The sequence below is a fragment of the Sphaeramia orbicularis genome, chromosome 11, assembly GCF_902148855.1.
Source record: "Sphaeramia orbicularis chromosome 11, fSphaOr1.1, whole genome shotgun sequence".
In the NCBI taxonomy this organism is placed as follows: Eukaryota; Metazoa; Chordata; class Actinopteri; order Kurtiformes; family Apogonidae; genus Sphaeramia; species Sphaeramia orbicularis.
Window position 1 is genome coordinate 15,952,581 of NC_043967.1, and position 15,357 is coordinate 15,967,937.

General features: G+C 35.3%; 1 protein-coding gene and 1 long non-coding RNA gene across 2 annotated transcripts; one reads left to right on the forward strand and one right to left on the reverse strand.

Annotated features, from left to right (window-relative positions):
* Positions 1–1,114: 1,114 nt before the first annotated feature.
* On the reverse strand, positions 1,115–5,181 carry LOC115428039 (uncharacterized). Its single transcript, XR_003936579.1, has 3 exons — positions 5,024–5,181; positions 2,761–2,867; positions 1,115–1,345 (listed from the first exon to the last, which is right to left on the reverse strand). It is a non-coding gene; the product is annotated as an uncharacterized LOC115428039 (long non-coding RNA).
* Positions 5,182–10,507: 5,326 nt separating this feature from the next.
* On the forward strand, positions 10,508–12,739 carry LOC115427929 (proline-rich protein 15-like). Its single transcript, XM_030146664.1, has 2 exons — positions 10,508–10,850; positions 11,367–12,739. Exon 2 carries the CDS (start codon positions 11,373–11,375, stop codon positions 11,787–11,789), a length of 417 nt encoding a protein of 138 aa, XP_030002524.1. The 5' UTR covers positions 10,508–10,850; positions 11,367–11,372; the 3' UTR covers positions 11,790–12,739.
* Positions 12,740–15,357: the final 2,618 nt, after the last annotated feature.

Genomic DNA, 15,357 nt, shown 5'->3' on the forward strand with positions numbered 1-15,357 from the left:
TTACACAAATATGTGAAACAGACTATTTTGTAAACATTACTTATTTTGTATTGAAAGTGTGTGTGTGCATTTATGCAGTGTTCACTAAAAACATCTAAATTTTACCAAGTGTATTTTTCTCATTTCCAGTCAAAATATCTCATCACACTTAAAATAAGACATAATCACCTAAAGAGTAACTTTTCAGTGAGATATAAGAACTTATTTTTAGACAATAGATCTTGAAAATCCCATCTCAAGAAATCTTACCAAGATAGTTTTCACTTGTTCCATTGGCAGATTTTTTTTTTTTTTTTGCTTAATTCAAGGTTTTGTTGCTTAATTCAAGCAAAAAAAAAAAAAAAAAAAAAAAAAAAAAAAATCTGCCAGTGGAACAAGTGAAAATTATCTTGGTAAGATTTCTTGAAATGAGATTTTCAAGATCTATTGTCTAAAACTAAGTTCTTATATCTCACTGAAAAGTTACTCTTTAGGTGATTATGTCTTATTTTAAGTGTGATGAGATATTTTGACTAGAAATGAGAAAAATTCACTTGGCAAGATTTGGATTTTTTTGTAGTGTTGATGTTCACTCTGTTATTAAATAATTTGGGACCAGTTTAGGGCCAGAGCTGCAGAAAAAACATTACTGGATCACGCCTCAGTTCTTCCCTGGCTTTCAGTCAAATAAAACATTCGGACATATTTCCTATTCTGTGTTTGTCTTTAAAAGTAATATTATGATTATTGGTTAAGTCACACACAAAAGGGCCTCGTAATTATAATTCCTCAAATGTAACCTGTAAGTGTTGGTTGTTTTTGTGTTCGTCTGGAAAATAATCCTCAGTGAAAAAAACAAATACAGAGAAAATGGTCAGTTACGTTTAGATTCCTTTCTGCATTCCACAGGGTTTCATCTCAACAGCGCTAATCACAGGTGACGTGCAGCACAAGTTTCAGCTGAAGCTTTACTATTTAATACACAAAAAGCATGGAAGAAAAACCAGCCAAACAGTACAATCCTCAAATCAAACACATGCGCACAATGACCTGCATCGAAACTCATTCCATTCACAGGAACAGAACCTGACCCGCTCCACCCAAACACCAAAACAAACACACAGCAGTTTGATGCTTTATTAGTACAATTCCCACTCTGATGCCTAAAACATCATATCTGTTACCCACACAGTCTGACATGTCCAGTCCACCAGGTCTGTGCTGGTGCGTTGTTAGTCTCATTGGGTACAGTAGCTGCTCACTTCCTCTGACAGCTTTGTGTGAGCTGACTCTACCAGTCCAACGGGCTGCCTTCCTGCTCCTTTTCCCATGGTTATCACGCCTTGGTTCAACCAGTTGTTCAATACTACACAATGACAGAAAGAGAATTTCAGGTTCATCATCTCACAAGGACTTACTGGACTCATACGCACATGGCACACGCGTGAGGCAAACAGATCACCGCCATCACATGCAAAAAACACAAGCACACTGCAAAAAATGGGTGTGTAAAAACAAGATAAAAACACAAAATCTGATTAAAAAGCTACTAAAAACAAATGAAATATCTGTCCATGCAGCAAGATAATTTCACTTGACAAGATTTTTGGAATTAAGATTGTTCAATCTAGAAATAAGCATGTGTACAAATGTATTCATTCATTCATTCATTCATTCATTCAATCATTTATTTGTTTATTTTGAGCATTTACAGAATGCATGCAAGCTCAAAATTCCAAAATCATTCATTTACACTTGTAAAAGGAGTGGGAAGAAGAAAACTTATTTAATCCTACCCCCATTCTCATCATAAATAACAACATGATAACGTTTTAAATACTCATACTGCAAAAATCTAAATTTTACCAAGTGTATTTTTCTCATTTCTAGTCAAAATATCTCATCACACTTAAAATAAGACATAATCACCTAAAGAGTAACTTTTCAGTGAAATATAAGAACTTATTTTTAGACAATAGATCTTGAAAATCTTATTTCAAGAAATCTTACCAAGATAATTTTCACTTGTTCCATTGGCAGATTATGTTTTGCTTGAATCAAGCAAAAAAAATCTTGAATTATAAAAATAAATAAATAAATCTGCCAATGGAACAAGTGAAAATTATCTTGGTGATTATGTCTTATTTTAAGTGTGATGAGATATTTTGACTAGAAATGAGAAAAATACATTTATTAAGATTTAGATTTTTGCAGTGCACTCCTGTCCTTGCACTGCAAGCCAAAGCAATGAACAAAACAGGCCCCTAGCAAATTGGAATAAAGTCATTCAACAGTATTTACATTATATCCTCCTGGGACACAGCAATGCATTTTTGTCCTCTGTAGGGGACAAAAGTTTTACAGGTTTATTTATAATTTTTTTTTTTTTTAAAGTATCTAAAAAAAACTGTTGCATTCTGCAGTTTCCAATTGTTTAATGCAAAAAGCTAAAAATTTTCACTTTCGTGGAGAATATAACCAAAATGTGTATGAAAAATCGAAACAAAGTACATCCCTGGTGGTATTACCACAGGTAACAGTTAACCATCAACTTACATTATAATAATTACATACCAACAATGGTAAGAATAAAACTACAATACCACAAATGGAGTATATGAACACTTAAAATAAGAAATAACAAGAAAATAAGAAATTAACTCTTAAAACAAGACAAATTATCTAACACTTCTAAATCTAAGGTTTTTTTTTTGCAGTGTATGGATTGGTGTGTATAGTCTGAACCATGAGCAACTGTTTATACACAAGAGAATGACTCACTTCAGTGTCTGTCCTCCAGAGCAAGTCTAACCCTCTGACACGGCACAAGGTGTGTAAATATAGGCCTTGTCTGAAGTTTACAAATGATTGTTGTCGTCACTTGCATGCTGAAAAAAGACAATACAAACAGCTGTAGCAGTTCAGAGCAGTTCATCTGTATCCTCAGGAAATGAACTGTTTTGTAATATAACAGAAAGTAATGGAGGAAACATGCAACTCCAGTTACTGTTTCAATATCCCTTGCCAGTATCATTTAATTTTTTGCCAAATAAATCTCTACCCTGAGGAAATCCTTCAGTCAAAAGTGTGACACTTTAAATCAGACAGAGACATGCTTAAACTCATAGTACATGTCTATCTAAAAAGAAATCCCCCTCTGGATGCTTTCTTTATCTGGTTTGGGCGACGTTAATAATCAACTTTCAGCAAAAAATGCAACGAGACTACCTGTGGTTTATGGAGAGGAACGCTGACTGAGAGATAAAGTTCAGAGAGTTGAAGAGGTACAGCAAAACTGAGAGTTGATACAAAAGATAACATGTTGTCACTTAGTTGAACATCTAAAGAATTCACCAAAAATTCAGATCGTTTATCTTGTGAAATGTTTTATTTTGAGTGAGTTTTGGAGAGAGGGCTGGAAACAGGCTAATTAGGACTGAGGTATTATTTAGAATAGAATAGAACAGAATAGAATAGAATAGAATAGAATAGAATAGAATAGAATGCCTTTATTGTCATTATACATATGTACAATGCAATTAAGAGACAACTTTCTAGTGGTGCATATGCAAAACAGTTAAAAAGAAAACTGTAAATAAATAAATAAATAAATAAATAAATAAATATATATATATATATATATATATATATATATATATATATATATATATATATATATAGAGAGAGAGAGAGAGAGAGAGAGAGAGAGAGAGAGAGAATAAAAAACAAGCATGTCAGCCAACCAAGAAACAGAAGAGATAAATATATTGCACTTCGTCCCTGGCTGAACACTGAGGATATATGTTAAATGCATATCCTTATTTAAGGTATTGTCACTATACTGTGTTCAGTACCTGTATTGCACTTGGATAAAACATGCTGTTAAATCTGAAGGTGTAGGTCTGGATGAATATTTTGGGGTGTGTAAAACACATTTTGCAGACTACACAAATCAACATCTGATTAGTTGATATAAATTAAGAATAAATGCAATAAAAACCAAATATATGATAAAAGTACAGACTAAGAGTAAAAGAAAAACAATGGGGTGCATGGGGAGCAGAGCAGACCCATTTACCATCTCTCACCAGTACCATCTTTATATAATCCAACAACAACTCTTCATTTGATTCCTTCAGGCCATCATCTTAGATTAACAATAGCCCATTGCATCCTGGGTGTTCCCATTGTTAATAAGGCTGTGATGATTTTAACCCATAAGACCCAAAAATCCACTGTCACCCAAAAGCATCTATTGCTCTAAACTGTTGATCCACTAATTCTATTAATACATGTAAATAATTGGTGTAAAATACAGTTTGTCATCTTTTCATGGTCATCAGATATGACCCATTTGGACGTTCAGAGGCCCTATAGTTACTGTGGAAACACTGTCATCTTCTACAACATTGATTCACCAGTAAAACCCATGGAGTTGGATCAGTGATAGTGGATGGATACATTGGGTTTATGTTCAGTTAATGATATGTTTTACTGAAAAAGTCATTATTTCTTTAGTTTTTTTTTCTGTTTTGATATAATAAACTTTGACTTTACTCTGAGCTTTTATGAAAATATACATGATCATTCAATTAAATATAGGAAAACACATGATTTGCAATGGAAAAAATGCAAAATTCAGAGGATAATATTATAACAAATGGTGATAAATCACTTAGGAAAGGTTAAATAGAGAGAAAAATTCATTTGGTAACTGCCACAAAAGTCACACTGGGTCCTCATGGGTCAATGGTGACCATGGGTCTTTGGGTCTACTGTCCAGCTTTTATAAAGTTGCAACTGCCTCTCCATTTAGACCTCCTTGAGCCTGTTTTCCAGTCTGAAACAACTGAGCTTCCTCACTTTCCAATAGATAATAATAGTCTTCCTCACAGACATGCAACAAATCAAGATCTAATGTCATAACAATCCATTCTCAGGTGAACATATCTGCTGGCATATGCAAAGTGACATGAGTTTATGTATATGTGCATTTATCTGTTATTTCTTTGTTTAAGAATGTGTCTGTTGAGTTGATACTTACCCGTGCATGAGGTCGGATAAAGTCCAGTGCATTCCATGTAGTGAAATGAGAGAATGAGTGCGGAGTTTCGACTTCAACTGGGACAGGAGATAACCGGAGAGGGAGTCCCTTAGGTATGCAGGCCACCGCGGACAAAGACTGAGACAGAAATGACACACATTCCTGCCGCCACATCAACTTTCACTGTAACTTTGGAGGAGCGAAAGGCATTCCCGGATCCTTCCTCCTCTCTCTGTTTCAGTCAGTCTGTGAACGACTGCTATGAACGATATGAATGGGTCTTCCCCGCTGGCACCGTTCCACACAGAAACCATCCACCCAGGGATTCCAAAGGTGAGAGAAACTGTTTTTGACAGCATTGCGTCATGCCCCTCAGTTCTCATTCATTCAGTAATGATCCAATAGCGTCTTTATAGCATGGATTTTAGCCCATAAAGACCCAGCCGTGACTTTTGTGTCAGTTCCCAAATGATTTTTTCTTTCTATTTAACCTTTTTTAAGTGATTTATCCTCTGTATTCAGTCAAAATCAAGTATTTTCCATTATTTAATTTGCTAGTCATGTAAATGTTCATAAAAGCTCAGATTAAACTTGACGATTATTATATGAGAAACAGAAAAAATTAAGAAAAAGTGACTTTTTCAGTAAAATATATCATTAACTGAACATAAAACAAGTGTGTCCATCCATTGTCATTAATCCAACTCCATGGATTGTACTGGTGAATCAGTGTTGTAGAAGATGACGGTGTTTCCATGGTTACACTGAAGGAGAGCAACCCTTAATTTCGTTGTAATTTGTTTTTTTACAGTGACAAATAAATAAACTCAACTAAACTCAACTAGTTTAGTTGAGTGCGTCCAAATGGGTCATATCTGATGACCATGAAAACATGACAAACTGTATTTTACACCAATTATTTACATGTATTGATAGGATTAGTGGATCAACCGTGACATTAAACAATTTAGATTAGTAGATGGTTTTGGTTGAATGTTTGGGTCTTTATGAGTTAAACACATGATCTGTTGATATTGATAATATACTTCATGATCCTTAACCCTTTATAGGGAACTCATTGAAATTCTCTGATATTCAACATTTCAACCTTAGTGTGTTATTGGACATTGTCATCTACCTCCTCATCAGTTGGTGTGACAACAGTCTCCCTCCTCTTGCCATAAAACATTTGTGCAGACACTGGCTAAAAAGTAAACACATGCAATAAAACAACAGGTATAAGGTCATAAACTGACAAAAAAAACACTCATATTCACTATTTACAGCTTCACAATGTCTATAAAATCTTTCTGAATGACTGTATAGTGTTATAAAAACTAACATGTTTCTTGACCTCTCTGAGGCATGGGATTGGCCCCATATTTAACCCATAAAGACCCAGTGCTACTTTTGTGTCAGTTCCCAAATGAAATTTTCTCTATATCTACCCTTTCTGTGATTTATCATCATTTATTACAATATAATCTTCCTTATTTTGCATTTTATCAATATAAATCCGGTATTTTCTTGATTTAATTTATTGATCATGTAGATGTTCATAAAAGCTTAGATTAAAGTTGAGGATTATATCAAAAACAGAGAAAACTGAAGAAAAAGTGACTTTTTCAGTAAAAATATATCATTAACTGAACATAAACCAAACATTTCCATCCACTGTCATTGATCCAACTCCATGGGTTTTACTTGTGAATCAATGTTGTAGAAGATGATGGTTTCCACATTCACTATGGAGCCTCTGAACGTTCAAATGGGTCATATCTGATGACCATGAAAAGATGACAAACTGTAATTACTCCAATTATTTACATGGATTGACAGAATTAGTGGATCAACAGGTTTTAAATATTTTAGATCAGTAGATGCTTTTGATTGGTGATGGATGTTTGGGTCTTTATACGTTAATGTTTGTAGAAAATACCAAAAATTGTCACTTGCCCAATAAAGGATTAAATAATTAATAATATAATATTCTGTATTGTAAAACAGGAGTGGACTATGTTTGTGTGTCTCAGGCATCACAAAATTTGGAAGGAGCTGACTTTTGCAGTTTGGCATATTTATGTATTTTTGGTTAACAAAGAGAATAGCGAAAACAGCAAGTTGATAGGACCAATATTTTGGGAGATATTAGTAATTTTGTAATGCAATAGCCTTACAATCATATTGCTATGCCCAGAATAATACAGTCATAGAACTGAAGTGGGTTACCTAGCAACAGATAACATTGCCATGGTGTCAAATTTCATGTGCAGAAATGGACATGCCAGCTAAGAGAATATTCAACTGAACAATAACATAACGGCATAAAAACTATCACATCTACCCCCACGGGTTAACGCACTAGTATAAATATGATAATGCAAAGTATGGCATTTCACTTCTGTTGTGCAGCATCTTTTTCTGCACACTTGCACCCAACACTGGAAGTATTTAATCTCATTTTAGGAACACTGTAAATCTGCAGACCAGTGTTTTTCAACCTTGGGTTTGGGACCCCACATGGAGTCACCTGAAATTTCTAGTAATTGTTAAAAAAAAAACAACACACAAAACAGCTTACTAATAAAAATACATATGGTGAGTTGAGAGAGACAATCCCAATCACAATAAAAAACTGAACCTGAAGCACTGTGGTACTGTTTATCTTTCAAATGTTCATTGTGGTCGGTTTCAGATGCTGCAGCTCTTTCATAATTCATAGTTTGAGTTCTTGTTTGTTCAGTATTAATTGTCAGCCTTGTAAATCCAAGCTGGACTGACTACATATCCTGACCAAGGAAAATAAGATTCTCACTTTGTGCAGTAATCTACACCTGGCTTTTCTGCCTCCGTCCACAATATTATACATTATTTTTCCTAAATGTCATCTAAAATTAAAGTTTCTTTGCACCATAGTACAGCAAACTATCACATGATCAAAAATAAATCAGTTTTAGCCAAAAAAAAAAAAAAAAAAAAAAAAAAAAAAAAAGAAAGTCTCTGTTTTGAATGTCTGGGGTTGCCAGAAATTTGTGATGATAAAATGGGGTCATGAGCCAGAAAAGGTTGGGAACCACTGCTGTAGACATGTAGACATTCTATGCAATGACACAATGATAATACTGAGTATCACATATTTATGTGCACAACAAATGTGGAGAAAAAGTCTTTGGATAATGCAGGTATGTTTTGTGTCATGTAATATTATATTTTGCAAATGCATAATATTCTTTTAAATGTCACTCACTGACTGTCTGTCATTCCAAGATGTGTTAAAACACAAACCATGCTACATTTTTACAGATCAGTGGGTTGGATTTGGGATGTTTCTTATTGTGTTAATGAGTTTAACACAGTAAATATATACAGAACGTTAACATGACGTATGTGAACAAAAGCTAAATTAAACCATTATGTGCTCTGGCTGTGTTCATTGTGCCATACAAAACATTTCTAAAACTATTCCATCATAGTTTTACTCAATGTTGACTCAAAGTGTGAAAACTAGAGCACTATACATAATTTAGGTTGATTTTGTGAATAAAAACTAAAATTCAGAGGAGAAAGAAACATGCAAACAGTAAGTAAATAGGTGAATACCACTGTGGTGCATCACTTCAGCATCCTGTTATTGAGCTTAATGGTTTAGTATGACGTAGGAGGCCTCTGACATGAGCAGGGCCATCATTAACGTAAACAGGGCTCTTCCAACTGCAAGTAAAAAAGTCTATATTTATCATAGAATGCTGGTGGGGATACTTTATTAGCAATTTTTGGTGACAAACACTTTGCATTTTCTGCATTTCAGTGATTTTTTTTATGTACATAATTGGAGTTTCTGTGTATGAGTCTATGGTGGAAATTTAAGCAAAGGGCAAAAATTTATGGAAAACCCAAAATTCAGGCAGTTCAAGTAAAATATAACACAACAAGGCTTCAAGGCATTGTCTGCTGCTTTTAGATATTATCATGTCAGTGAGTAACAGTATAGCGACCCCCACTAAAATAAGTATTATGCTTCTTTCAGGGTTTTTTGCAGAGCATTTATTAAAAACCTTAAGTTAAACCTAAACAGTCCCAGTGTTTTATTATAATCACAATACTTTCAATTCAAGAGTACATACATGTAAGCAATCTCTATGTCTATTCACCATAAAAATGGAATAAATTTGTTTTCAGATGCAGTCCTCTATTTATTCCTATTCATACACATCAGAAATCACCTTTGACCAGGTTAAATGATACACTGGAAAAAAACTAAATCTTAAAAATATCTCATCACACTTAAAATAAGACATAGTCACCTAAAGAGTAACTTTGCAGTGAGATATAAGAACTTATTTTTAGACAATAGATCTTGGAAATCTTATTTCAAGAAATCTTACCGAGATAATTTTCCTTTGTTCCATTGGCAGATTTTTTTTTTTGCTTAATTCAAGATTTAGTTGCTTAATTTAAGCAAAAAAATCTGCCAATGGAACAAGTGAAAATTATCTCGGTAAGATTTTTTGAAATAAGATTTTCAAGATCTATTGTCTAAAAATAACTTTATATCTCACAAGTTACTCTTTAGGTGATTATGTCTTATTTTAAGTGTGATGAGATATTTTGACTAGAAATGAGAAATATATACTTGGTAAGATTTAGATTTTTTGCAGTGTACACTCTAATTATCAATAATAAATCAGATCATTTCATAAGAAGAGGCCAAAACATTTTATTCCAACTTTATGGAAAACACTGCATTACAGGTACATTATGGGCTGTGTTAGTGTGAACATATTTTGGGCATCACTGTCATTCTATTGTATTGTTAAACACACAAATTACATTAAATGAGAGGAAAAAAACAAAAAGTGACACCAGCAGTGGACTTGAATCTTTGAGGACAAAAGCATGCATCACATGGGCCAAGTAACTTACCTCAGCAGCTGAAACTGGCGCCAGGCCAAACTGCTTCCCCTCACCTAATATGAACTTACAACACATACAATTGCACGTTTAGTGTGGTAACACCGTCTAAGGGCAGTCCTGTCTTCTTCCTGTCGCACGCACACTCGAATAATGAGATATTTCAGCGTGGGTTCCAACTTCAGACCATGATGCCAAACTGCGCACTGCTGAGCGCATCCTGTTCTTTGGTCAGTTATTATTGCAGTCGTGCATGAGCTGAATAAACGTCTGACTATCCCATTCCATTCCTTTGCATCACGGTATAATAGACCAAATAACTGGGCGTCCAAAATTGATTTACCTCTCTGTGTTGGGTTGGGTTCTCCTGGTACAAAGGCTCCTTTTTTAATCTGTTACTGAAGAGGCGCACGCTCCCATGGGGTATGTTGCCACGCAACAGGTAGCCCCACCTACGTTTTCAGTCAGTTCACCTGAGAAATGCTCATGTGACCGACTCTGAGATTTCATCCAATCGGGAGTGAGGACAGGTGCCTCTACTTGGAGAGTTTCGGAGGCGGAAACCTGCAGATCCAGTAGACGAAAGCCGCTCCTTATAAATGTGTCAATTCATTCGTGGTTTTCTGACGACCTGCTGAAGAAGAGTAAAGAGACTGACAAGAGCAACCTGAGGAAGATGTTCAAGTGACTGTAGGAGGAGATGTGAGGAGTCTGCGTCCGTGCGTAAAATGGATACGGTGGCGCTTCTCTGAAGGATTGTTGTCTCAGTTCAACTACTTCAGTACTTCAGCACAGAAGGAGAAGAAGAAGAGGAGGACACTGGACGGTCCTGTGGATTCATTTCCCAGCACCATCAGAAGTCTTTACATTGTGCTTTGGGTCGTTTTAAGTTTCCACTCCACCTGTTCGAGCTCAGGTAAGTGTCCATTAGGGCTTTTTTTGCGCATTGTTCACCTATGAATCACGGCTTAGTTTTACTCATCTGTTCTCACGACTCATTAAACCAGTTTTACAGAGAAGGTGAGCATGGTTACACTGGTTATTCTTAGGATTAGTTGGTGAGAAGTTGCTTCACCTTTTGAAAATGGCCTTTTCATTTCAGATATATTCACAGGAAGGGTGAGGCATTTTAACAGATGTTTGATGGATGATCATCAGAGTGAGGATGAAGGTGTGGAGCAGAATGAGTGCCAGAACACTCATAATAACCATGTTTTGAGGAAATATTTTATTAAAGATGCTAAGATTTGTGACATGACAGCATAATGTTACACATGAACAGTGTTTGATGTTTTACTGGAAATGTAAGATTAGACGAGTGGGGGCAGATGAGCAAAGAGAAGGAGGTAAATGAGATGAATGATCTCACAACCAAAACATTACTCTGGAACAGCTGATAGACTAATAGCATTCCTGTTCTTGTCTCCTCTAGTCAAAGATGACAGAGAGGATTCCATGGTGGAGGGCTTTCCTGCCAAAGAGGAAGAGTGGAGGCTCCAAGGATGCAGGTTCCAAGGACACAGGCTCTATGGATGCAAGCCCCTACGTTTTTGAGCCAGACTTTGATCCTTTTGCAGTGCAGGAGAGGCCCAAAGAGCCCACCCCTGCAGCCTCCAAGACCACCGCTGATCAGTCTGTGTCTCCATCCGCTCCCAGCAAGAACACCAACCTGCTCAGTGATGAAACCTTCGACGATTCCCGCCTGGATTCGGTCTTCAACGAGCAGACGTGTCGTAGAAACATGAGGGTTTCACGCTCGGGTCGCTTTAAAGAGAGGAGGAGGCAACGCCAGAGCCTTCCCATTCAGGAGAATGACACAGAGAATGTGGCATCAGGGAAAGAGGACATGCGATGATGGTGAGGAGGACGAGGAGCTGATCAAAGACTGCTTTCTAAACATGCTTGAACAGAAAGAGAAGGAGACAGAATTCATGAAGATGCCTCAGTCTTTTGAGGCATGCATTTTGGTTGTGATGAGGAGGAGCATTCAACTGTTAGCCCAACGCAGCAGGATTACATTTACATATATTTCACATGCAGCTGATGAAATTAGACAAGAATATAGTTTTGGATATTCGCTGAAGGGCTTGTGCCAGACTGCTGCAGAAAGATAACCTTTTTTTAATGATGGTTAATCAACCATTTGTCATCAACAACAACAACCCACAGCTCAAAAGAGAAGACAAAGAAGTCATGTAGTGAGCGCTCAGGTGCCCAGTATAATTAATGTCCCACAGTGTCCATTATTAGCTGTGGACAGTGTCATTATGATTGGACAGTTAGTCAAATTTCAGTGTAAGACACGTACCATGAATGCCGTTTTCTGTTAAGACAAAGTGAGATCTGCTTCAGGAGATGACTGTCTATATGATGTTTACATTATTTACAATGCTTTTATAACAAGAATGTTGATTCTATGTGGTGAGAAGGATGTGTATGAAGGTGTTCAGGTTTATTGTGTGTAGAAAATCACTTAGTGGAAGAAATTACAAAATGCTTACAAACAGCTTTAAATGCAATGCACAAATGTGTTTAGGATATGAAGGAGTTAACCCCCGCCAGCTCAAGCCTTATGTATTTTTAATGAAGGAAATAATCTAGAACGTTTTCTAACAGTAATGGGTCCCAAACAAAGCTATACCGACATTGAAGTTAAAATGAAGTGTTCAAATGGATGATGTACGGCCAAGCAGCCAAAGAACTGATGTAGTTTGCTTAATACAGTACAGGACTACTGTATTTTAGATCATCTGTGAATATAATGAAGGCAAAACATGTGAAATAAATCTGATTACTGCTGTCTTTTATTGTGTGAATCCTGTCTAATCGCACATACAAGCACATGTACAAGGAAGTTTAAGGAGAGATCTTTGTTTGGTTTCTCTTTCAGGAGTAAATTGTCTTATAAATGCATGCTACTGCACAGTAAACACCAAAAATAAATACATTTTACACTTGCAATAAATCAAACAATCATCAGACAGTGAGCATCAGAGTCATATATTGTGCTTTTAGTTTGGCATCTGATCATTATTTAACCAACTATTAAGGTATGAAGAGCAAGTGGACCTTGTATATAATTATAACATTGTCTGAAAAAGGCAATTACACTAAATAAATGGCATTTACAAAGTATCTGAGGTGTAAGTCAGGTTTAAATTGTACTGTTTTGACATTTAAAGGGAGGAGTGTGCTTGTGTCACTGCATTCCTTTGTCACTGTTAAAGTTTTGAGGTGTGTGTGTGTGTGTGTATAACTTGTACCTTTACAATAGCAGGGAAGGCTTTTTGGCAATAAAATGACACAGCTATAAAAACTAATTAGCAATTCTTTTAGTAAAGGTGTGGTAAGAAAACAGATATTAAACCTTAGATCAGGGCTGTCAAACTCATTTTAGTTCAGGGGCCACATTCACCCCAATAAGGTGGGCTGGATCAATAAAATAACAGTGACAAAAGTAAAATTAAATAACGTCAATGTTTACATCTATAAAGTTTCCTTAAAAATCTGAATAACATGAACAACTTGAAATGTCTTAAGAAAAACAGGTGCAATTGTAACAGTATTCTGCCTCAGTTTATCATTTACATGTGCATTACAACTTACTTTACAATTACAAAAACACAAAATATTTACTAACAGGCAGAACATTGGTAAAATTTCACTTACTTCTCTTGAGACACTTCAGATTGTTCATATGTATTCAGGTTATTCACATTTTTGAAAAAGGAAAGTTTGTCAACGTAAACATTTTCATGTAAATTTCCTTTTTTTATATTAAAACCAGAAAATTTACAGTTGTCATTATTTATAGGTTACACCGATAGTATTTTACTGGATTGACCCTCTTGAGATTATATTCGTCTGTATGTGGAACCTGAATTAAAATGATTCTGACATCATTGATTGTTAATATCTTCAGTGTAGTTTTTGCATTTCACAAATTCATCCCACGGGCCAGATCTGACCATTTGGCAGGCCGGATTTGGCCCCCGGGCTGCATGTTTGACACCTATGCCTTAGATCAGGGGTGTCAAACTCATTTTAGTTCAGAAGCCACATACAGCCTAATATGACATAAAGTGGGCCGGACCAGTAAAATACTATCATAATAACATATAAATAATGACAACTCCAAATTTTTCTGTTTGTAAATGTAAATATTTTCATGTATTTAGACTCAAAGTATAATTTTGAAAAAATAATGTGAATAATAGGATAAGAACTTAGAAATAATATCAACTCCAAAGTTTTCTCTATGTATTTGAGAGAAAAAAGTCAAATTCCATAATTAAAATGTTTGCATCTGCAAACCATCCTTGAACATAACATGAACAAATATGAATAACCTGAAAATTCTCTAGAAAAATAAGTGTAATTTTAACAATATTAAACCTCAGTTTATCATTTATACATGTGCATCACAACTTACAGATCACAGCGGATCTACAAATACACAAAACATTTGATAATAGGTAGAATATTGGTAAATTACTACATATTTCTCTTAAGACATTTCAGATTGTTCATATTTTTTGTGAAAAGCCAGTCTGTAAATGCAAACATTTTTGTGTAATTTTACTTTTTTGACACTAAAAAATAAAGAAAAAATTACCTTTTTTTTCATTATTTATAGGTTATTATGGTAGTATTTTACTGGTCTGACCCACTTTAGATTGAACATCCTTGATTGTTATATTATCTTCAGCATAATTTTTGCATTTCACAAATTCATCCCAGGGGCCGAAATGGACCCTTTGACGGGCCGGATTGGCCCCTGGGCTGCATGTTTGACACCTATGCCTTAGATCAGGGGTGTCAAACTCAGTTTAGTTCAGGGGCCACATACGGCCTAATTTGATATAAAGTGGGCCGGACCAGTAAAATGCTATCATAATAACATATAAATAATGACAACTCCAAATTTTTCTGTTTGTAAATGCAAATATTTTCATGTATTTGGACTCAAAGTATAATTTTGAGAAAATGTGAATAATAGGATTAGCCTTAGATGCTAAATGCAGATATTTCATTTCATATTTCATTTTTTTTAATGCTGCTTTTTAGATATTTATGCCATCAGGGTTTTCTTTTTATATTTTAGTTTTTATACTCTTTTATTTACATTATTTATACTTTTTTTATGGCACCTAGGACGATTGCACTTTTTAATTTCGTTGTACCTGTACAATGACAATAAAGACATTCTATTCTATTCTATTCTATTCTATTCTATTCTATTCTATTCTATTCTATTCTATTCTATTCTATTCTATATTAATGTGGCTTGTAATGTCATATTCTGAACACAAGGGGGAGGTAATATGCAATAATGTTACTGGATGAGAATAAACCCCCCCTACAGAGGAGGATCTGGTTACAGAAAACTACTTGTGCTCCACCCCCCCAACCCCCCCTCGTTC